The following is a 24,906-nucleotide window of genomic DNA, read 5'->3' on the forward strand; positions in this document are numbered from 1 at the left end:
CGTGGTCTGTGGGGGTCGGTGCGGTGCCAAAGGCCGTGGGCCACCAGGAGTCGTCCCAGGCGGACGGGGTGTTGCCGAGGATGAGGACTTCCGTTTTTTCAGAGTTCAGCTTTAGGCGGCTGAGCCTCATCCAATCTGCAACGTCCTTCATACCCTCTTGTAGGTTGGTCTTGGCGCTGGCGGGGTCCTTGGTGAGGGAGAGTATAAGTTGGGTGTCGTCGGTGTAGGAGGTGATGATGATGATGTGCTTGCGTACGATGTTGGCGAGGGGGCTCATGTAGACATTGAAGAGTGTCGGGCTGAGTGATGAGCCTTGAGGTACGCCGCAGATGATCTCGGTGGGTTCTGAGCGAAACGGAGGGAGGTAAACTCTTTGGGACCGGTTTGAGAGGAAGGAGGCGATCCAGTCCAGGGCCTGGCCTTGGATCCCGGTGGAGCGGAGGTGGGTGATTAGGGTGCGGTGACAGACGGTGTCGAAGGCAGCCGAGAGGTCGAGGAGAATGAGGGCGACTGTTTCACGTTGTCCATCAGGGTTCTGATGTCGTCTGTGACTGAGATGAGGGCGGTTTCCGTGCTGTGGTTGGTTCAGAATCCGGTTTGTGAAGGGTCGAGCAGGTTGTTGTTTTCCAGGAAGGTGGTCAGCTGTTTGTTGACGGTCTTCTCTATTACCTTGGCTGGGAAAGGCAGGAGAGAGATGGGGCGGAAGTTTTTCAGGTCGCTCGGGTCAGCCGTAGGTTTCTTTAGTAGGGCGTTGACTTCGGCGTGTTTCCAGCATTCGGGGAGGGTAGCAGAAGAAAAAGAAGAGTTGATGACGGCCTGGAGGTGCGGGCGATGATGTCGTCGGCTTTGTTAAAGATTAAGTGAGGGCAGGGGTCCGAAGGGGCGCCGGAGTGGATAGAGTTCATGGTGGATTTGGTTTCTTCAGTGTTGATGTGGGTCCAGTTGTTGAGGGTGATGGCCGGGGGTGCGGCTTCGGTGGTGTTTGGTTGGGTCTGGTGTCCGAAGCTGTCGTGGAGGTCGCTGATCCTGTGAGGGCGTGACGGCGTTGGGGTTGGAGAACTCCTTGACGATGCTGAAGAGTTCTCTGCTGTTGTGGCTTTTTTTGTCCAGTCTGTCGGTGAAAAAGTTCCTTTTAGCAGCGCGGATCAGGTGGTGGTGTTCGCGGGTAGCGTTCTTGAGGGCGGTCATGTTGTCAGCGGTGTGGTCCTTGCGCCAGGCCTTCTCGAGGGCGCGACAAGTTTTCTTTGATTCTTTGAGGGTGTCGGAGAACCAGAGAGGTTTTTTGGTGTTGGTCTGTCGATGCGTGCGTTTGAGGGGAGCAAGGTTGTCTGCGCAGTTGGAGATCCAGTTTGTGAGGCTGAGGGCTGCGTCGTTGGGGTCGGTGGGGAGGGTGGGTTGGTTGGCGGCGAGTGCGGAGAAGAGTTGCTCTTTGGGGATCTTGTTCCACTGTCGACGAGGGATGGGTTGAGTGCGGAGGTGGCGGGTCTCGCGTCGGAATGTGAAGTGGACACAGCTGTGGTCGGTCCAGTGTAGAGCGGAGGTGTGGCTGAAGAAGATGTGTTTGCTGGCGGAGAAGATAGGGTCGAGCGTGTGTCCGGCGATGTCGGTGGCGGTGTTCACCAGTTGTTTGAGGCCGAGGTTGGCAAGGTTGTCGAGCAGGGTGGTGGTGTTGGGGTCGTTGTTTTGTTCCAGATGGAAGTTGAGGTCGCCTAGGAGGATGTAGTCCGGTGAGGCGAGGGCGTTCGGGGAGATGAAGTCGGCGATGGCGTCGCTGAAAGGGGCGCGCGGTCCGGGAGGACGGTAGAAGAGGGATCCTCTGAGGGTGGTCCTCGGGTTGGTGCGAATCTGAAAGTGCAGGTGTTCAGCGGCGAGAGGGGTGTCTTCGGTGGAGGTGGTGACGCTGATGGAGTCTTTGAAGACGATGGCGATACCTCCTCCTACTTGGTTGGTGCGGTCTTTTCTGGAGATCTTGTAGCCTTCGGGGATGGCGGTGGCGGTGTGGAGCAGAGGAGGCGTTCATCCAGGAAGGGCATGTAGAGGGAGAGGATGGGGATAGGGTGTACATCACAACCCTATGCGCTGTTTCCACTGAGGAAAAACTAAGACTGCATGCCGGAGAGGACCTTTAAGAGTAGCCACCCCTCAACAGAGAGTTCTCCAGATGGGTTTTTGATCTCTTCAGGAAGCCCAATAATACTAAGGTTTTTGCAGCAGGATTTCCTTTCCACATCTTCAGCTTTGATGCAGGATCTGTACTTCCTTTCTAAGTTCAACTATTTATCGCTGTAAATCTGATGGTCTCATCACTGCCAGTGTGGATTCATTTTTGGTTTCTCTGTCGGTTAGCCTCCTGTGACTGGCATGAAGTTGGCCCAAATCAAGTCTTATTGCATCATTTTCTTTTGCTTTAAGGTGGTGCAGGGTACCAGAACAGCTTGCATGATCTCATCTGATTCATCTAATTACAACGTAGGGAGATTACCTGGCTCCACTGTTGTTACAACCACCAGGCCTTTCTGCCTTTGTGGTTTGGTTTGTGAATGTGTACATTTTGGCATAGCAGTTTGGACCATACCAGTAATGACTAAGTGCATACAGGATCTAAACCATTACATAGTCTCTGGTGTACCCAGTAACCTTCCCTCACCTCAGGGTGTAGGAATGTCCTCCCCCTCTCTCAAGCAGTCGGAGTTATTCATTCTTTCACTGGTATTAAATAATACAACCAAGAGCAGGCTGAAATTCACTGCTAGTTGTGTCAAAGAGGCACTGAAAAGTGTGGGCTATGGCCCTGTCTCATTAGTTGTAAACTGCAAGGGGCAGAAGATCCCCCAGGTGAGTCCAAGAGCAGTGTCAGAGTTCCCTTCACCTCCTGTATACATCCTCCAGCGATATAACTCCTACATTGATGTCAGTTTGGAAACCTTCCATCTCCCATACATGGCCAGAGAAAGTCGAAATATAGCCCTCTTCACATTCAGTCTCTCAAAGAGAGAAAAAGACAGTTGCACACAGCCTCTTCTTGTTAGTGGCACTGTATTTTAACTGCAAAGCGGAGAACAAAACATTGCTCTAGTATTGAAACTTTCCTAGTTTCACATGCTTGCATCCTTTCCCGTCGTCGAGATGGGTGTCCCCGGTGTAATACAGAAGCTATGCCCAATTGCATATTAAGCATTAAATTCATTAGACCTCTAACTTAGAAGCACATCACAGTCATTTTGTAAAAAAGGAGCAAACTCAAAAGACAACAAATCAGATCACACCACCCTCTAAAACCCTCCTGTGAGGAGCTGACTTCACTCAGAATTTCCACCGCACGTCATGCTTAGGAGTATCCTCTGAGCTCAGTTTAGTTTTTTTTTTCTCTCAGATATCCTTTCTAAGGAGATTTGGATTCTTTTTCTCTTCAGAACTTCTTACAAAGTGGGTGCTTCAACCTGGCAACCATGTCGGAGACACCTAGAAAAGGGCTTTTTAGAGCCTGTGCTACCTGCATGAAGAAAAGACTGCATGTGGATGACCAGCATAAGGACTGCATATATTGTCTCTATCCTAGCCTTAAAACTAGAGACTGCAAGGTATGTAGGACCTTTTCTACTAAAACACTGAAAGACAGAGAGGGTAGCCTTCTACTTTGGCTATAAAAACTAAAATCCAGAGACAATACAGTGTCTGATGAGGACAGTGCCTCCTCTTGTCTCTTTTGTAAAAACACCTGTGAGGAGACAGGCTGAATAAATTTCAGGGGAACCACCTAAAAAGGTTTCCAAGAAATCATCTGAGGTGTCCTCAAAAATATGTAACCCATCAAAGAAGGGGAAATCAAAAGCTTCAGATTTGAGATCTAAAAAGAAAGCTGCCTCTGAGCCCTCAATTCCACCATTCAAGATAAAGCATACCTTCAAAAAAACAGTCTCTGCACCGTCAACAGGCTCATCATAGACTGTAGCACTATCGACGGCTCATGCCTTAACTACATCTACCATCGTCACTTTGTCTGTCAGTGGCAACAACTGAATCTTCGTCTACAGTCTGGTCATCCTTATCGACGGCACGCCCCATCTCTTTGCCGTCGCTGCAGTCTTCGTCGATGTGACTCACCTTGTAGACGCTACTACAGTCGACGCTTCCATCGATAGAACACTTGTCGGTGCTTCCACTGTCGACGACGACCTTGTTGACGGCGCTACAGCCGTTGACGGCGCTTGATCCTTCGATGGTATCTCATTTCGTCGTCGACGAAAATTACAGCAAAAATACAGAGACCATCTTCCTTACCTCTGTTCTCGTTGATGGACCAGGCTGCTCAAAGGAAAGTCAAAAAGTAACATTTGACTCCCTCAGTAACCTCTCCTAGTAAAGTCTCGAGCCTTCTACCTTCACATCTGTTGGATGAAGATGACTCAGAAGAAGATGGCCTTTATTGAGTCGCCAACAGTCCCTCTCAGTTAGGAGTTAAATGCCAGGTGTATTCGGATGATGGTGACTCCTACTATGACCAACACTATTATGAGCAGCAACAACCAGGGCTGGTAGGTCTCCCTCCCAGATTTATTTCGGATGTACAAGCAATGTTGGAGGATTATAGGGAACGTTTTCTGCCAAAGCCTTCATCAGCGCATCAGCCAACACTTCCTGCTATACCACCAACTCCTCAGCAGTTTCAACAACCACAACATGTAACTCCACCTGGGCCCCAACATTCTCCACAATCTACACCTGTGTAGGGACAAGCCTCTTCTGATGAGGATGATGAGGAAGGGGAGATTCAGACAATGAATGACGAATGGGATGATTATATTATTCCAGCACCTGCATCTCCTGCGACACCTGTTGTAGAGTCTCCTCCTGAGGATATCGGTGGCTTTCATAACCTGCTAGAAAGAGCAGCCACACGGTTTGATCTACCAATGCCTGCAACTCAGCAGGATTGTTTCCTCTACGATTTCAATGAGCCTCACAGAAAAACGGTCAGGGCTATCCCGATAATTGTTCATGTTTGGAGCTAGGGCTTAAAGATAATGCTGAATCCTGCAACGGTTCCTACAGTGCTGCCGAGGTTGGACAAAAAATATAAGTCCACAGATTATGCTCCTGCTTCCCTGACAGGCCACCCGAAACCAGACTCTGTGATTGCACAAGCTGCCCAATGTCTTTCCAGGAATCCTTCCACACCGTTGACCACACCGCCAGATAAAGAGGGAAGACGCCTAGATAATATTGGCAAGTGTTTTTTCCTCAGGGTCTGCTATTGTGGTAAGGGCTGCCAATTCTCTTGCGCTCCTTGGTAGATACGACCGGCAGCTCTAGTCAGACATGTCTCAATGTTTAGAGGAACTCTCAGAGTTCTAAGATGGAAGCAAAAAGGTGCTCATGGAAGGACAGCGATCTTCGGCAGAGATCATTGATTGCGCACTTGATATCGCCACCATGGGCTTTAGGCTGCTTGCTGGGTCAGCTGTCTTGAGGCGTCAGGGTTGGCTCAAAGCCACTAATTTTTTCCCCCAAGTGCAGACAAACATTTTGGATCTTCCCTATGACGGAGAGGCGCTCTTCGGAAAGCAAGTCGATGACACACTTCAGACTATAAAGTCAGACATGGAGGCAGCCAGATCATTGGGCACTCTGTAGTACAGGAAGGTGCCTTTTCGAGGAGCCAGGGACAGAGGACAACCTTCGTTTCATGGAGGATACCAGCACTACGGGTACCCATCTTACTCTACCACATTCCAGGCTTCTAGACCACAATATCAAGAGGCAGCTGCCCCCTAGCCGCTTACACCAGGCCCTATCGCAAGAGAAAGCCGAGCGACAGTCTAAAGAAACTGCACGTAGGCAATGACTGCCCCCAGCTGGTTCTTCACCACTCTTCTCCTACAGTCTTCCATGGAATCTTAAAGCATCATAGCCAGTGCTGGCGGCAAATAACCAAGGACAATTGGGTGCTGAATGTAATGCAATTTGAACACCTCTTGGAGTTCATTTAGATTCCCCTGTTAATCCCTCCATCCCAGACTTGACAAAGACATCTTCATCTGCTCAATTTAGAAGTGTAAACCATGCTGAGGAAAGGGGCCATAGGAGTTGTTCCATATTCCCGGAGAGGGAAGGGCTTCTACTCCCGCTTCTTTCTCATTTGGAAAAAAATCTTGCTTATGGAGCCCAATCCTAGACTTTCGTGAGCTGAACAAGTACCTAAAAAAAACAAACATTTTGAATGGTCACCCTGCAAGATGTCCTCCAACTTCTTAACAGAGCAGACTATATGGCGTCTTTGGACCTGCAAGACGTGTGTATAGGAAGTTGACTCTGTATGCACTATTTCAAAGTAAGGAATAGTATGCACAGAGTCCAAGGGTTCCCCTTAGAGGTAAGATGGTGTCAAAAAGAGATAATTCTAATGCTCTATTTTGTGGTAGTGTGGTCGAGCAGTAGGCTTATTAGAGGGTAGTGTTAAGCATTTGTTGTACACACACAGGCAATAAAGGAGGAACAAACACTCAGAGACAATTCCAGGCCAATAGGTTTTTGTATAGAAAAATATATTTTCTTAGTTTATTTTAAGAACCACAGGTTCAAGATTTACAAACAATACTTTAAATGAAAGGTATTTCGCTTAGGAACTTTGAATTAGCAAAATAGCATATACAGTTTTCACATAAATGACATATAGCTATTTTAAAACTAAACACAGTGCAATTTTCAACAGTTCCTGGGGGAGGTAAGTGTTTGTTAGTTTTTGCAGGTAAGTAAACCACCTACGGGGTTTAAAGTTGGGTCCAAGGTAGCCCACCGTCGGGGGTTCAGGGCAACCCCAAAGTTACCACACCAGCAGTTCAGGGCCGGTCAGGTGCAGAGGTCAAAGTGGTGCCCAAAACGCATAGGCCTCAATGGAGAAGGGGGTGCCCCGGTTTCAGTCTGCCAGCAGGTAAGTACCCGCGTCTTCGTAGGGCAGACCAGGAGGGACCAGGGGGGTTTTGTAGGGCACGGGGGGGGGACCAGTCAGCACAAAAAGTACACCCTCAGCAGCCGGGTGCAATGTGCAAACAGGCGTCGGGTTCGCAATAGATTTCAATTGGAGACCAAGTGGTCTCTTCAGCGATGCGGGGGGGGGGCTTCTCGGGGTAGCCGCCACCTGGGCAAGGGAGAGGGTCACCTGGGGGTCGCTCCTGCACTGGAGGTCAGATCCTTCAGGTCCTGGGGGCTGCGGGTGCAGTGTCTTTACCAGGCGTCGGGTCTTTGAAGCAGGCAGTCGCGGTCAGGGGGAGCCTCGGGATTCCCTCTGCAGGCGTCGCTGTGGGGGCTCAGGCGGGTCAACTCTGGCGACTCACGGTCTCGTAGTCGCCGGGGAGTCCTCCCTGTGGTTTTTGTTCTCCACAAGTCGAGCCGGGGGCGTCGGGTGCAGAGTGCAAAGTCTCACGCAGGTTTTTCAGTTCAGCAGTCCTCTTCTTCTTAGGTTGCAGGAATCTAGTTTCCTAGGTTCTGGGGAGCCCCTAAATACTGAATTTAGGGGTGTGTTTAGGTCTGGGAGGGCAGTAGCCAATGGCTACTGTCATTGAGGGTGGCTAAACCCTCTTTGTGCCTCCTCCCTGTGGGGAGGGGGGCACATCCCTATTCCTATTGGGGGAATCCTCCAAAATCAAGATGGAGGATTTCTAAAGGCTTGGGTCACCTCAGCTCAGGACACCTTAGGGGCTGTCCTGACTGGTGGGTGATTCCTCCTTGTTTTTCTCATTATCTCTCCTGGACTTTCTGCCAAAAGTGGGGGCTGTGTCCAGGGGGCGGGCATCTCCACTAGCTGGAGTGCCCTGGGGCATTGTAACACGAAGCCTGAGCCTTTGAGGCTCACTGCTAGGTGTTACAGTTCCTGCAGGGGGGTTGTGAAGTATCTCCACCCAGAGCAGGCTTTTCTTTCTGTCCCCAGAGAGCACAAAGGCCCTCACCACATGGGGTCAGAAACTCGTCTCCCAGCAGCAGGCTGGCACAGACCAGTCAGTCCTGCACTGAACAATTGGGTAAAATACAGGGGGCATCTCTAAGATGCCCTCTGTGTGCATTTTTGAATAAATCCAACACTGGCATCAGTGTGGGTTTATTATTCTGAGAAGTTTGATACCAAACTTCCCAGTATTCAGTGTAGCCATCATGGAGCTGTGGAATTCGTTTTTGACAGACTCCCAGACCATATACTCTTATGGCTACCCTGCACTTCCAATGTCTAAGGTTTTGCTTAGACACTGTAGGGGCATAGTGCTCATGCACCTATGCCCTCACCTTTGGCCACAGGCAGTGTGAGGTTGGCATGGCACCCTGAGGGGAGTGCCATGTCGACGTAGTCATTTTCTCCCCACCAGCACACACAAGCTGGCAAGCAGTGGGTCTGTGCTGAGTGAGGGGTCCCTATGGTGGCATATGACATGCTGCAGCCCTTAGAGACTTTCCCTGGCATCAGGGCCCTTGGTACCAGAGGTACCAGTTGCAAGGGACTTACCTGGGTGCCACGGTTGTGCCAATTGTGGAGACAATGGTACATGTTAGGTGAAAGAACACTGGTGCTGGGGCCTGGTTAGCAGGGTCCCAGCACACTTCTCAGTCAAGTCAGCATCAGTAGCAGGCAAAAAGTCGGGGGTAACTGCAACAGGGAGCCATTTCTTTACAGTGTACTTCCATATTCCCATTCATCCACTACACAGGAGGTTCCTGAGATTTGTTGTCAACGACAAACACTTCCAATTCAAGGTCCTCCCCTTTGGGCTACGTTCAGCGCCCAAAATCTCCTCCAAATGTTTGGCTCCAGTCGCATCCTACCTAATAAGAAAGAAGCACCATGTTTTTCCCTATCTAGATGACTGGCTAGTAAAAGCTCCTGACATCCAGTCAGCACGCAGGTCAGTCAAGGGGACTGCACCTTTTCAAGGACTTGGGCGTGCTCTAAACAGGGAAAAATTGTTGCTCCAACCTTCGACTCGGTTAGCCTTCCTAGGAGCTATATTGGACACACAACAGGCCAAAGCCTATCCAACGTGGACAGGCAAAACAAGTTAATCTCCCTCCCTCCCTCACGAAGCGATTTCAAAGAAAAAAGTTTCTTTCAGTTTGTCAGTACAAGTCCTTACTAGGGATGATGTGGTCATGCATACCTCACTGCCGACTTCACATGCGTCCAATTCAAGAAGAGCTAGACAAACAATGGAAGCAGGCACAAGAATCCTTTGAGGGTACGGTCCTCATAACACCACTTAAGATAGCTTCTCTCGATTGGTGGATAATTCCCGAAAACATCACAGATTCTTCCAATGATCATAACGACAGACACATCGATGTCTGGATGGGTTGCATGCCTGTTGGACCTTCGGGTAAGCGGCAAATGGGCCCCCCACTCCACCTCTTTCACATCAACCTTCTCAAGCGGAGAGCAGTGTATTATGCTTTGCAAGCTTTCCTTCCGAGGATTCGAGGATCGACGGTGCTTGTCAGAACAGACAATACCACCACAATGTACTATCTCAACAAGCAAGGAGGGAAGAATTCCAACCCGCTATCTCGAGCAGCGCAGACCATTTGGAAATGGTGTATCCACGACTAGGCGAACATAACAGCAGAGCATGTCCTGGGCCTGAAGAATACCATCACAGATTCGTTGAGCAGGTTAGCAACCTCTCCTCATGAGTGGGAGTTAGACCAGCGGACACTGAATGGGATATTCGACCAGTGGGAAAAACTGAATCTGGATCTGTTCGCAACTTCCCAGAACGCCAAATGCCAATATTATGCAAGTTGGCATCACCAACAGGGATCGTGGGGGGATGCATGGTCAGGGATTTATGCATGCACCTTTCCTCCCGTACCTCTCCTCACCAGGGTGATCAGGAAAATAAAGTCAGAACTCTGCCAGGTCATTCTGATGGCTCCAGCGTGGCCACGTCAACCTTGGTACACGGAGTTACTTCTACTGTCTTAATGTCCTCCCATCAGGATCAGGCCAGTTCCGGAACTGCTCCCCATCAACCAGGGACAAGTAAGGCACCCGAATCCCAAGTCTCTGAGCTTATCCGCATGGCTCCTGAATTCATCGAATTCGGCCGCTTAGACCTGCCAAGTGATTGCAGGGAAGTACTAGCTAATGCACGGGCAGCTAAAACGAATAAATCGTACCACCTAAAGTGGAAGTGATTTTTTTTTTTTTGTGGTGCAAAGCCAGGGATATACACCCTCTCTCCTCTGCCCTGGAGACAGTGTTGCTGTACTTCTTACAGCTATCACGTTCGGGGTCTGCCAATGCCTCCATCAGAGTCCATCTGGCAGCTATTTCCTGATATAGAAGAATACCAGGCAAACCGTCGTCGTGTTCTCTGAGGTTAATAAAGCAATTCTTGAAAGGTCTCTTCAGGTCCTTTTCTCCGGTGAAAGCCCCACCTCCAGCATGGCAACATAACACCGTCCTCGGTCAGCTCATGAAGGAGCCCTTTGAACCCATTCACAGGGCAGACATCAAGTACCTCACATGAAACTGGCTCTTGTTCTCGCCCTTACTTCGGCACGAGGGGTCAGCAAAACTCAAGCTTTCGCTACCCAGGAAGCCTTTTTGCATTAAAAAATGATAGTGATTCTACACACCACACCCAAATTCATTCCTAAAGTGCCTTCGGAATTTCATATCAATGAGCCAGTAGTGCTGAAGTCATTTTTCTCGAAGCCTCAAACTACTGTGAAGAGGACCCTGCATTCACTTGACCTTAAAAGGTGCATCATATTTTATTTGGACAGAACAAAGTCATTTCGGAAGACTAACCAGCTGTTCATAGTCTTCAGTTCCTCTAGGAAAGGGCACCCTGTGACGAAGCAGACTATTTCTTGATGGATTAAAGACACAATCGTTTTCTACCATCAGAAGGCAGATAGACCATTGCATACGAGTGTGCGAGCACATTCCACCAGAGCAATATCTACATCCTATGCACTGTTCGCAGGTGTGTCGATACAGGACATTTGTCGTGCTGCAACATGGAGGACATACTTTCACACAGCACTACTTCCTGGACACGAAGGCTCTTCAAGATGCAGCTGTTGGGCAAGCAGTTCTTAGAAATCTGTTCCAATGAAGGTGAGCTAAGTTTTCTTCCCTCCATCCGCTTGTTTTGTATTATCTCACATTTTCTATAAAAATAATGCCTTTCTGCTTTCCAGAGTGTAGACCGCATAAAGGTTATGAGAATATTGTCATGCTCTTTCACATATAGAATGCTATATTGCTGTTGAACATGTCAAAAATGTGTTAATCACTGCTTACTAATCTGATTTAAGCATGTGAATCTATGAAAGTTCCAATACTGGAGTAAGAAATAAGTTACTTATATGTAACTTTAGTTCTCCAGTATTGGACACTTTCATAGATTCACATGCGGCCCACCCACCTCCCCTGGGGAGCTCACCTTAATTCCCCCACCAGTATTATCTGTATTCCAGCACTTGTGCTTGGAAAATCTGAGGTTAGTCAGCTCCTCACAGGAGGGTTCTAGAGGGTGGAATTATCTGATTGGTTGTCATTTGAGTTTGGTCCTTTTTAACAAAATGACTGTGATATGTTTCTAAGTTTGAGGTCTAATGCATAATATGCAATTGGGCATATCTTCTGTATTACACCGGGGACTCCCACCTCGACGATGGGGAAGGATTCAAGCATGTGAATCTATGAAAGTATCTAATACTGGAGAACTACAGTGGGGGTAAGTAACTTATTGCGTCTCTGGGCATCCTCAGGGAGTTGAGGAGTAGGACATCTATGCTTGCGACTCACCTCCATAGCTTTCTTCAAGGCCACCTGCGGGTCTTCCGCACTACTGCATTTGGACGTTCTAAGCTGCTCCATACCTGCGTAGTTGTGGTCAGTTGCTGACTCTCCTCCAACTGCACCCCTGCCAGTTGTGCCTCAACAAGGTTTAAACAAGGGCACCCACTGGCTTTCTCATAATGTTCTCTGGGAGTCTCTGGTCTGCTGCACACTGGGAATTGGCTGCGTTGGGTCCCCAGTGCTACCATCTTGAATTGATGGGCCAGGCCTCCTGAACTTTCTTGTGCGCCATTTACTTTGCCCCACAGTAACCCCTTCACTGGACTTGGTGGTGTTCCTGTCCTTTTTATTGCAGTAAGCACTTATTAACTCTGAAGTGTTTTTTAATTGCAGATTTTAAAAGTATTGTACATAAATATTTGGTGCATTTAATGAGGAACTTGTCAAATGGAAAGTTTTTATACATTTTATTTTAATGCTTTAGGCATAGTTGGCCCCATCTCTCTCCCAAGACATTTATTGCTAACAGTACCATAGTGAGTGGATGGGCCTGTTTACCTAAATCTGCCTGTTTCAAGGCAATAACAATGGCCATAGTGTTGTGTCTTTTATTAGCTCGACCGTTAGTGAAACCATGCCATTGATACCTTTGAAACAAATTAATTTATTCTAGAACAGGAGGAATTATCCCAATGCCCCAGAATTACAATTCTGTACAGGGGTTTATTGCAAGAGGATTCAGCTTCTCAAGCCCTCTGATCGTGCCTAAAATGCACATTCAGGCCTTTCCCCATCTCTTAGACATTAAAGATGGTGGGTGGAGCATGTACAGGACACTAGCAGTACTGGGCAGTTGCAGGCCAGCATTATTGAGGTAGCATTGCAAGATAAGTCCATAGAGCAAGTTAACAGCACCTAACAGCCAGTGGCTGTCCTGTACTGGGAGCTGGATGAATGGAGCACGACCTAGAAGTCAACCTGTAGCTAATGCAATAGGGCAAAACATCACAACTATAAGGATGCAAACTCTGTGGGTGCTAGAGTTGGAGCATCTACTGAACCTGCACTGTTCTGATCAGGAGCACTTTACCTAGCCCTGTACCTCCCAAATTACATGATGTTGGGTGTTAAACCTATTGAGTAGTGACTGTAGAACCTGTAATAGGTCTGTGCTCGGGCAAGAAGATTGACCGGTGGAAAAGGCAGCAGGTGCTGCTCGGTGTCAGCAGCACTCTGAGCAGGTGCAGGTACTGTTTGGAGCAGCTGCAGGCCAAGATGTCTGATGCATGTTTTCAGTATGTTCTGTTAGATGAAAAGAGCCAGGCTAGACCAAGTGAATTTGGTTCAGGTGCCACTCAGCTGGTTGTGTGGATTTCAGAGTTAATCAGCCACTATGAATGGGAGATGATACAGCTGCATTGCCGGAGGCTGCCAGGGACTGGGAGGCCACTAAGGCAATTTATTTTAGCTGACCATCATAATCTCAACTAAAGACAGAGGCAACGTCAACAGTCCTGTGACCAGAGGCAGTTGTCCAAAGAGGAAATGCAGCAAGACATTGCCCAGTTACTAATTGTCCTGCAGGTCCTACTCCATGCCCTACATTTAGATAGTTCAGGGAACGGCAAGCCTCTCAAAATCTTGAGCCACACAGCCAGTACACACAGCACACATTATTCTCCCAAACTATGATGCGCCAACAGGTTGTTCCATCAGAAAATTCCCCATGGCTGTGAGATGGCGTCATGTCAGAAGAAAAACGTGTCTAGTGCTGAGCTTTCTAAAATAAAAAAATAAAAAACCTCATCTAGTATACTTTATCAGTGTGTTAATCTGAAACAAAAATAACTAATAATCATCAACCCAAAGGCATTGCTTGTTAAATGAAAGGTGTGGACTTGCCAGCTGTTATCCTGCCGATGTTGATCAGTCTAAAAATGCTTACGTTACTGCTGCGTTGCTGTCCCTCTTTGAAGAAAGCAAGCAGTATTGCTACCAGTGTAGTCCTAGGACTGTTTTGGTTCCCATCCTGTTGGGTGCCAGCACCCATAGGATGAAATCAAAGAGGCTATAGTTACCAGGCCTGCCTACAACAGCCAGAGTTGGTTGTTAATCCAGGCGTTCACCCTCATTACTGGCTTCTGGAGTATGACTTGCCATCTTCTCTTCTTATCAAAACATGGTGGGAACATGGGTGAAAACAATGCCCTGGGGTCAGTACTCCATTACTTCGGCCATGGACTCTCCAGCAACCCTTGAATTCCGAAGTCAACCTCTGCTGGTCTATAAAAGTACAGAAATCTCCATTAGCTGGACCATTTCCTCTATCGCACCTCTTTGTAAAGATAAAGGTTACAGATTTCTTTGGTGGTGGATGCTTTTACTCTTCAATATAACTAACTAACTGAGGATTACTGCTACAAATTGGTGGTAGACTTTTCCAGGGACTCCCAAGTTATGCCACCTTCAGTGTCCCTGACAGACGCGATTCTCATAGCTTCTCTTATGCTAGTTATGCACTGCAGCAAAAAGTATAGCAAAATACAGCTTCAAGAAAACTGTTACAATATTAACTGTTCTTATTTCTAAAGGAAACATTATTAGCCAGTGCAATATGTCATCATTTTGGATGTTTTTATAGATACTTCAATTTTGTTTGTTTATGCAGGCAGATGGCCAAACATGCAGTGCACCACAGGAAGAAGAGGAGGAGGAAGAAGAGGTCCGGGTGTTAACGCTCCCACTCCAGGCTCATCATGCCATGGAAAAGATGGAAGAATTTGTGTACAAGGTATACTGCTGATACTGATGAAATATTGGCCCTGCACACTGTACAAAGAATTATTGTACCACTACACACTCATGCAGCATTAGACAGTGGGGCATGGTACATTTGAAAGCTGTGACTAAATGAGAGGATGCCTTTTGCATACCTCATTTTCAGCTGGGAATGTTGATGACAGGTATGTCAAATGTGAAAGGTTTTCTGTTTAGGTGTTGTTGGAACACTAAAGGACATGTTCTGGCTCTTCAGTACACTTGGAAGTTGTTCTTTGGTCTCCCAATAACAGTGGAGAAGGGGTGGTTCTTTGTGATTTTATGGTAAAGGACTTTGAGTAGAATTGTTATTCTGTAATCACTGCTAAGTCTTTGGACAGTGTTGGGAAGATAGCTACAATTTTTATTTTAACATGTTATTATCAGGGAAGAAAGCTTTATATTTGATTCTGACAAATTTTAGTGTCTCTTGTATTCAAGACCGGAGTTTTAACTAACACCACAATGAGTTGCATTTTGTTCTACAGCTTTTAGTGAGAACTGTAGAAGTGCATGGTAATTTGGCGTTTCGCTTGAGTCTTGATAAGGTAGTTCTTTGTATATCAAGACCTAAAGCGTGGCAATGCAATTTGAGAAGTTTTGAAAGAAGCTGAATTTGAGCCTTTTTCTCCAATGGAATGTTCGTTATTAAAGTGCTGTACAGCAGATCGTAGAGATGATCTGTGAGCTCTTTTTTTCTCATTGTGAAGGTGACACAAGGCAACCCATAGTTTTTATTTTGGAGGGATTCGAGCATTACGAATGTGGCAGATTGGATGCCAACAAGGTAATTTACACCTTTCCCTAGTGTCTACTAATATTCAAGGATTGTGAATGCTACAAGCAGCTGCTGCTGCAACAGCACCTGTGGAGAACATTTAGGGCCAGATGTAGCAAAGGGTTTTTCCCATTCTGTGCCAATGGGAAAATGTGTTCGTACATATGGCCCTTAGAAGTCTATAATTGGTCTCAAACGTTTAAGATTAAGATTAGCCATAGTAGGTTCTCCATTCTTGTTTTCAGCCATGCTGCCATGATAGGTTTATTAATAAAGACAAGTAGGTGTGATTGTATAGGCTTGTGTTTGTACAGAAGTTAGTATGGTATTGAAAGCTATATTGGTCTTGAACGAAAGTGCTTTTCTTTGATGAATGTACACTCAACCCTATAATCAAGAACTTTGGGGATAACGCCAGTGATTCGTAATTGGATAGTTAACTCAGATCTTCTGGTACTACCCACTTCACCTTCTCAAACCAGAACATCGCTGTCAAGGACTTCTGATCATTGGGAACTACCGTATTTATCGGCGTATAACACGCACTTTTTCTCCCTGAAAATAGGGGGCAAATGATGTGTGCGTGTTATACGCCGATATAATGTTAAGGTTTTTTTTTCTGAAATGTCCTCTTAAAATGAGGTGCGTGTTATACACCGGTGCGTGTTATACGCCGATAAATACGGTACTTCCTCACACATCTGGACCTCCCCATACATCTCATTTGACTCTTCTGGAAACTGCTCCAATTTCTTGGGCCAATTCTAACTAAAGAAAGGTCAAAATGTACCTCTAAGAAGAGAGGCTGTTTTCTCAGTTCCAAACTTTAGTATTGCTCATGTTGGGAATCATAATTTCCTGCATCGCGTGGCCGTACTTAACATTGCACCTGCCACAGGACTGGTTGGACAGCCACTGTGTAAAGTTATTGGCGATTGTGAGGCTCTACTAGCCATAAAGCAGTAGATAGTGAAATCTGTATGTTGGTGGAAGTACCAGAACTTTACAAGGACAAGGGATTCGTGAACACGTGTGGTGGGTGCCTTTCTTGTAGGTAAGGAAGTGCACATGAACTTAATTGATGTGAACAGTATCTCAGAGCTTTGTTACAATTACCAAAAAAAGAACAGGGAGTTAATATAGAGCAGAGGATTTGCTCTACAGATATCGCTTGAGAATCTTGTGTTTTGTGGCATTGACCACAAAAAATAACGTGTACCTATCTCCCTTAATCCAACTTTTAGGGATGAGCTGCAATCATAAAACTACCTAATTTTAGATGACCTTCAGACTGTGGTTCCCTTAAGAACAGATATTACTTTCACACGGATAATGTGAAGAAATTTATCTAGTCATTTTTTTTTTTTACATTTTAATCTTCATGTATGAACTTGACTATTTTCAGCTTGATCTCCTCTACACTCAAGGATGGAGGCTGTCCTCAGTTTACGCCAGGGAAATAACTTAGTTGACAAGATTTATATCTTTGTTCCCTGGTTAGTTTATTTTTTGTTTTTTGTTTTTTTTAATTTGCATGGCACATGCTGGCATCTACATCATACACATGTACATGCAGTGACACTTACTTGGGTTTACTTTATGAAATACCAAGTGTAGAAGTCAAGTAAGTTGTTTGTCTCTTGACTTGATATACACTGTTTCTACCCAAGTCCACACCAGAAAGAAACAGTGTTCCACCAATGTATTTCCAGGCTAATTAATATTTATTCTGTTCAAAGGAATACCATAATCAAAGAGGGTCAATCCTGGAGAAAGCCCCCGACACCTATTTAGGGCATTCATAGAGTCTGAAACATATTGATCGTATATGAAGGGTAGAATTATTCCTTCTGATTGAATTTTACTCCTACACACCGAAGACTTTAATAAAAGTTGTTAGTCTGGCAGCATGGTTTCAATACTTTTCCTCCCTGTGTTAGTTATACTCACAGAGGAAAATCTAAGCTTCCACAACCCCACAGTGGCTGAAATTGGCACCTCAGAGGTCCCCTGATTTTCAGAGTTGCAGCACATGTTGTTAAAATACCACTATCTTTCTGAGGAGGGGCTTTATGATGAAGCATGTCAGCTCTGGGTGGGTTTTCAACATATAACGATTATGACCTCAGAATATTAGTCGCTTGATACATTCATATTAAGTGTCCTGGGCACTCATTCTGGTAAGGAGATGTTCTTGAGAGGTCATCAGCTAAAACCAATTAATTAATTTATCATGTCATGAGTGATTTATTATGTAAGTTCATAAGCGGTGCATGGCAGGGGCTGAAGTAATAATTAGCTAACCACTTAGGCCCCAGGGATTGATGTGTGTGTGTTTTGTTTGGGGGGGCAGCCCACAGGGGAAGGGTCGCTCCCCTTACAGCACATTAGATCAACCTATTTTTGTAAGGCCCATCTGCCCCCAAGAATGGCAGAAAGCCCACCTGACACCAGAGAAGATATTTTTTTTAAATAAATTGTGTGGGGGTATGGCCATACCCCACTCCATTTAAAAAACAAAAAAAAAATTGTGTGGGGGTATGGCCATACCCCCACTCCAAATAAATGGGGACAAAGTTGTTATGCCCACTGGTGGGCTGATGGGGCAATTACCCCAGATCCACTCCCGGGCGGTGGGGTGTGGATTGGGGGGTGAGCGGGGCAGGTCAGAAAGCCGACTAGATGCCAGGGAATTAGAAAATATATATATTTTAAAAAATAGTGGGGTGGTGGCTACCAACCAGTATGGGCCCACCCCAACTGAAAGGGGTAACAGTCTTTCAGCTCTCCCCCCCACACTAAAACATAATATCCCAGGGCAAGCAAGTGGACATTTGATTATATTGGGCTTTGGTTTTACATTTGGGCCATGAGATCTTGGCTAACTCTCAAAATCGTCCCACTTGGAATGGTGAGGGCTGCGCTTTTTGGACTTTGAGATGCTGCCATGTAGAGAAATCTACGAGACCTAGATGCATCTTAAAACTAAACATCTGGGTGAGTCCAGGGTGGTGTGCTTCACATGCACCCGCACCATTTTCTTACCCACAATGCCCTGCAAACCTCTAACTTTGCTTGAAATCACACATTTTTCCCTTATTTTTGTGATTGAACCTTCTGGAATCTGCAAGAATCCACAAAATTCCTACCACCCAGCATTGTCTCATCCATACTGATAAAACGTCTGCCCCACTTTTCAGCCTTAAAACGTTTTTTTCCAAACTGCCCTTTTGGACCCTGTAGGAAGTTGGCTCTGTATGTACTATTTCAAAGTAAGAAATAGCATGCACAGAGTCCAAGGGTTCCCCTTCGAGGTAAGATAGTGACAAAAAGAGATAATTCTAATGCTCTATTTCGTGGTAGTGTGGTCGAGCAGTAGGCTTATCAGAGGGTAGTGTTAAGTATTTGTTGTACATACACAGGCAATAAATGAGGAACACACACTCAAAGACAATTCCAGGCCAATAGGTTTTTATATAGAAAAATATATTTTCTTAGTTTATTTTAAGAACCACAGGTTCAAGATTTACAAACAATACTTTAAATGAAAGGTATTTCACTTAGGAACTTTGAATTAGCAAAATAGCATATACAGTTTTCACACAAATGGCAATAAGCTATTTTAAAACTGGACACAGTGCAATTTTCAACAGTTCCTGGGAGAGGTAAGTGTTTGTTAGTTTTGCAGGTAAGTAAACCACCTACAGGGTTCAAAGTTGGGTCCACGGTAGCCCACCGTTGGGGGTTCAGGGCAACCCCAAAGTTACCACACCAGCAGCTCAGGGCCGGTCAGGTGCAGAGGTCAAAGTGGTGCCCAAAACACATAGGCTTCAATGGAAAAGGGGGTGCCCCGGTTCCAGTCTGCCAGGTAAGTACCCGCGTCTTCGGAGGGCAAACCAGGGGGGTTTTGTAGGGCACCGGGTGGGGGACACAAGTCAGCAGAAAAAGTACACCCTCAGTGGCACAGGGGCGGCCGGGTGCAGAGTGCAAACAGGTGTCAGGTTTGCAATGTAGTTCAATGGGAGACCCAGGGGTCTCTTCAGCGAAGCAGGCAGGCAAGGGGGGGGTATGGGGGGGGCTCCTCGGGGTAGCCACCACCTGGGCAAGGGAGAGGGCCTCCTGGGGGTCGCTTCTGCACTGGAGATGGGATCCTTCAGGTCCTGGGGGCTGCGGGTGTAGTGTCCTTACCAGGCGTCAGGTTCTTAGAAGCAAGCAGGCAGTCGCGGTCAGGGGGAGCCTCTGGATTCCCTCTGCAGGCGTCGCTGTGGGGGCTCAGGGGGGGTCAACTCTGGCTACTCACGTGCTCGCAGTCACCGGGGAGTCCTCCCTGTAGTGTTGTTTCTCCACAAGTCGAGCCAGGGGCATCGGGTGCAGAGTGCAAAGTCTCACGCTTCCGGCGGGAAACGTGTGTTCTTTAAAAGTTGCTTCTTTGTTGCAAAGATGTTTCTTCTTTGGAGCAGAGCCGCTGTCCTCGAGAGTTCTTGGTCCTTTTAGATGCAGGGTAGTCCTCTGAGGCTTCAGAGGTCGCTGGACCCTGTGGAACGCGTCGCTGTTGCAGTTTTTCTTGAGGTGGGGAGACAGGCCGGTAGAGCTGGGGCCAAAGCAGTTGGTGTCTCCGTCTTCTCTGCAGGGCTTTCAGGTCAGCAGTCCTTCTTCGTCTTAGGTTGCAGGAATCTAGTTTCCTAGGTTCTGGGGAGCCCCTAAATACTGAATTTAGGGGTGTGTTTAGGTCTGGGAGGGCAGTAGCCAATGGCTACTGTCCTTGAGGGTGGCTACACCCTCTTTGTGCCTCCTCCCCGAGGGGAGGGGGGCACATCCCTATTCCTATTGGGGGAATCCTCCAAAATCAAGATGGAGGATTTCTAAAGGCAGGGGTCACCTCAGCTCAGGACACCTTAGGGGCTGTCCTGACTGGTGGGTGACTCCTCCTTGTTTTTCTCATTATCTCCCCTGGACTTGCCGCCAAAAGTGGGGGCTGTGTCCAGGGGGCGGGCATCTCCACTACCTGGAGTGCCCTGGGGCATTGTAACACGAAGCCTGAGCCTTTGAGGCTCGCTGCTAGGTGTTACAGTTCCTGCAGGGGGAGGTGTGAAGCACCTCCACCCAGAGCAGGCTTTTGTTTCTGTCCTCCGAGAGCACAAAGGCCCTCACCACATGGAGTCAGAAACTCGTCTCTCAGCAGCAGGCTGGCACAGACCAGTCAGTCCTGCACTGAACAATTGGGTAAAATACAGGGGGCATCTCAAAGATGCCCTCTGTGTGCATTTTTGAATACATCCAACACTGGCATCAGTGTGGGTTTATTATTCTGAGAAGTTTGATACCAAACTTCCCAGTATTCAGTGTAGCCATTATGGAGCTGTGGAGTTCGTTTTTGACAAACTCCCAGCCCATATACTCTTATGGCTACCCTGCACTTACAATGTCTAAGGTTTTGCTTAGACACTGTATTGGCATAGTGCTCATGCACCTATGCCCTCACCTGTGATATAGTGCACCCTGCCTTAGGGCTGTAAGGCCTGCTAGAGGGGTGACTTACCTATGCCACAGGCAGTGTGAGGTTGGCATGGCACCCTGAGGGGAGTGCCATGTCGACTTAGTCATTTTCTCCCCACCAGCACACACAAGCTGGCAAGCAGTGTGTCTGTGCTGAGTGAGGGGTCCCTATGGTGGCATAAGACATGCTGCAGCCCTTAGAGACCTTCCCTGGCATTAGGGCCCTTGGTACCAGGGGTACCAGTTACAAGGGACTTACCTGGGTGCCAGGGTTGTGCCAACTGTGGAGACAATGGTACATTTTAGGTGAAAGAACACTGGTGCTGGGGCCTGGTTAGCAGGGTCCCAGCACACTTCAGTCAAGTCAGCATCAGTATCAGGCAAAAAGTGGGGGGTAATTGCAACAGGGAGCCTTTTCCTTACAGACCCGCTCTGTTTTCCCCTCATTTTCGACATGTTTTTGGCTCTTCCCTCTCACAGGCACTTGAACCACCCACCCACCCACACAAGTGAGGTATCACTTTTATTGTGAGACTGAGGTGAACATTGGGAGGTAGGAAATTTGTGCCAGTGCGGTGATTCCACACAGAAATGTGGGGAAAATTTTTTTTTTTTTTTTTAGCTAAATTTGAGGTTTACTGAGGATTCTGGGTAAGAAAACACTGAGGGATCTACACAAGTCACACCTCCCTGGGCTCCCTCGGATCTCTAATTTTCAGAAGTGTCTGGGTTTGTTAGGTTTCCCTAGATGGCTGCTGAGCAGAGGACCAAATATGCCTTATTCTCTCTCCCCCCCCCCCCCCCCCCCCCTCCAACACACACACACACACACACACAAAAAACAGGTAGTTTTGTATTTGATAATTTTGTTGTGTCCATGTAGGGTTTTGGGTCATTTCCTGTTTCGCGCACTAGGCCTACCCACACAAGTGAGGTACCATTTGTATTGTGAGATGTGGGGGAATGCTGGGTAGAAGGAAGTTTGTGGGTCCTCTCAGATTCCAGAACTTTGCAGCACCGAAATATGAGGAAAAAGTGCTTTCTTGCCACATTTTGAGGTTTCCTAAGGATTCTGGGTAGCAGAACCTGGTGAGAACGCCACAAGTTATCCCATCCTGAGTTCCCTTAGGTGTCTAGTTTTCAGAAATGTCCAGGTTTGCTAGGTTTTCCTAGGTGCTAGAGGCCAAAATCCACAGCTAGGCCCTTTCCGAAAAACACGTCCATTGTCAGTGTAAAAATCTGATGTGCCCATGTTACGTTTTGAGGGGGGGTTCCTGTTGCGGGCCCTGGGCCTACCAACACAATTGAGGTACTATTTTTATTGGTAGACTTGTGGGAATGCTGGATGGACGAACAAGTGCAATTTCCCCTTGTCTTCCTCTACATTTTTTCCTTCCAAATATAAGACTGTGTAAAAAAGAAGTCTATTTGAGAAATGCCCTATAATTCACATGCTAGTATGGGGACCCTGGAATTCAGATATGTGCAAATAACCACTGCTTCTCAACAACTTATCTTGTGCCCATTTTGGAAATACAAAGGTTTCCTTGATACCTATTTTTCACTCTTTGTATTTCACCAAATGAACTGCTGTATACCCGGTACACACTGAAATCCCATTGCGAGGTGCAGTTCCTTTATTGGCTCTGGGTACCTAGAGTTCTTGATGAACCTACACGCCCTATATATCCCGCAACCAGAAGAGTCCAGCAGGCGTAACAGTATATTGCTTTAAAAAAACTGCCATAGCTGGAGAACGTTATAGAAGAAAACGTGGACAGAAATGACTCCTTTTTCTCACCTCAATTTCAATATGTTTTTGTATTTTAGCTGTTACTTTCTGTAGGAAAACATTGAAGGATCTACACAAATGACCCCTTGCTGAATTCAGAATTTTGTCTACTTTTCAGACATGTTTGGCTGTCAGGCATGCAGCATTGGTTTCACACCCATTTTGTCACTAAATGGAAGGAGGCTGAAAGCACAAAAAGTAGTAAAAAATGGGGTATGTCCCAGTAAAATGGCAAAATTGTTTTGCAAAATTGGGTTTTCAGATTCAAATCTGCCTGTTCCTGAAAGCTGGGAAGATGGTGATTTTAGCACCGCAAACCATTTGTTGTTGCCATTTTCAGGGAAAAACCACAAGCTTTCTTCTGCAGCCCTTTTAGCTGGATTTTGGCTAATTTCTGGTCTCCTTCAGGGGAACCCACAAACTCTGGGTACCTCTAGAATCCACAGGATGTTGGAAAAAAGGATGCAAGTTTGGTGTGTATAGCTTATGTGAACAAAAAGTTATGAAGGCCTAAGCGCGGACTGCCCCAAATAGCATAAAATGCTTGGCACATGAGGGGGAAAAGGCCTGGCAGCGAAGGAGTTAAAAATGTAAATTGTAAACTAGAACATATAAACATCACAAAAGGGTTCTTAACATGACATACGCTTGCAGAAGAACCTATGCCTGCTTATATTTCAGCTTCACAGTTTGTTTGGCACCATTGATTTTTACATATGACACAACTCACCTTGCCCTCTCAATTTTTTCCAAGCTGTTGTGTAAGAATCGTATTATGAACAATCGAATCTTGAAGTGAAATTGACGTACTAGACCAATAACTTCTTCCTTAAATGTCATTTTTAAGATTTATGGTAAAGTTCAACACTTGAGAGGCATTCCTTAGAAAGACTTGTTTTAGACTTTTTGTTTTTTTTTCAAAAGATTGCAGTTGGATGCATATGGAGACTGCATTTTGATCTAGGGCCTGATTCTCTAGAGATAAACAATTTCTGTTCCAGGTAGTTTGCATACCCTTTATATATTGTATTAACTAAAATAGGCTTATTACCTCTACAGGAAGCATATTCAGAGTGGACAACATATTGGAGTAATGAAATGTGATTTTTTAGAGAATGAAGATAGTCTAGATTTTGCATTGAGGGCAACTTGATTACAACTTTTAGCAAGGTGGAGTTTTGAGAATTACCATAATCAAGTCTTGAAAGGGCTACCAATTAGACATTTGTAGTTTTCTTTTGGAATAGATGACTAGCCTTCATAGAGGCTAGTGTTTAAGTTTAGTCTACATGATAGGTCTTAATTCACAATGTCTTTTGTGATCGCCAGCTGGTCCTTCTTAAACTTGTGACTGGGCTGGCATGCTAGAGTCACAAATATGTTTGGTTCACTGTCTTGAAGGTAAAATCCTGTCCGTTGGCAAGTCGTGGATCGTGAAGGTATGTGTGTTAAACCATATCTAGCTGACTTCCTGAATAGATATTGTAATTTGAATCAGCTTGTCAATACAGGGTTGCAGTGCATCAGCATGCCCCTTAAATTATCCTCAGATTCCAAGGATGGTGTAGGAAGCTGGCCCTTTATGTGGTATGTGAATACCGTGTGAAGGGTCCAGGTGTTCCCCAGTGAGTGGACAGGGCTTGCTATGGAATCCCGAAGTGCTCTATTTAGGGGTAGTATGGTTGAGCAGCCTTAGGTTTAACACAGAGGAGTGCAAGACATCTACAAATATACACAATAGTTAATAAATGAGACTCAGATCTCAAGACGGAGATCCACACCATCTTATAAAAATAGCAGGTATCTTTATATATGTTTAGGCATCAGAGAAAAAAACGTTAGTGTAGTATGTTTTTAAATAATAATTCTTTTCACTTTAAAAAGTGGGCACACTGCAATTTCTGAGTTCTGCACTGTTAACCTATGGGAGGAAAAAGAAGTTCTGCAAACAGGTAGAGTACAGTGACTTAAAAGACCAATCTCCTGAGGTTAAAGTGAGTAGGGGGCAAGGTCTAAGGTATCACAAACAGTACAACCACAGCGGCACAGGGCCGGCCGGCTGCAGAGTGCAAAACAGGGTAGGGTGCCCAATGCGTCCCTTGGGGGATCGGTTGCTGAGAAAAGAGGCTACAGGTTCTGGCCATGAGGCCAGTCGGGCTGACACCAACAGCAAGGCTCAGGCCTCTCGATGCTCAGGCACAGGTAGGCACCTTTGGTCATGATAGAAGG

At 46.4% G+C, this 24,906-nt stretch overlaps 1 protein-coding gene across 4 annotated transcripts in view; it reads left to right on the forward strand.

The window, feature by feature from the left end:
- Positions 1 to 24,906, forward strand: part of ADIPOR1 (adiponectin receptor 1) — a 156,706-nt gene that overhangs the window by 72,360 nt on the left and 59,440 nt on the right. For all 4 annotated transcript variants that reach the window (XM_069239016.1, XM_069239018.1, XM_069239017.1 and 1 more), the window contains one exon: positions 14,463 to 14,585. In XM_069239016.1, the coding sequence (XP_069095117.1) occupies positions 14,463 to 14,585 (123 nt within the window). The remainder of the gene's footprint in view (positions 1 to 14,462; positions 14,586 to 24,906) is intronic.

This window comes from Pleurodeles waltl, chromosome 6 (assembly GCF_031143425.1).
Source record: "Pleurodeles waltl isolate 20211129_DDA chromosome 6, aPleWal1.hap1.20221129, whole genome shotgun sequence".
NCBI classification, from domain to species: domain Eukaryota; kingdom Metazoa; phylum Chordata; class Amphibia; order Caudata; family Salamandridae; genus Pleurodeles; species Pleurodeles waltl.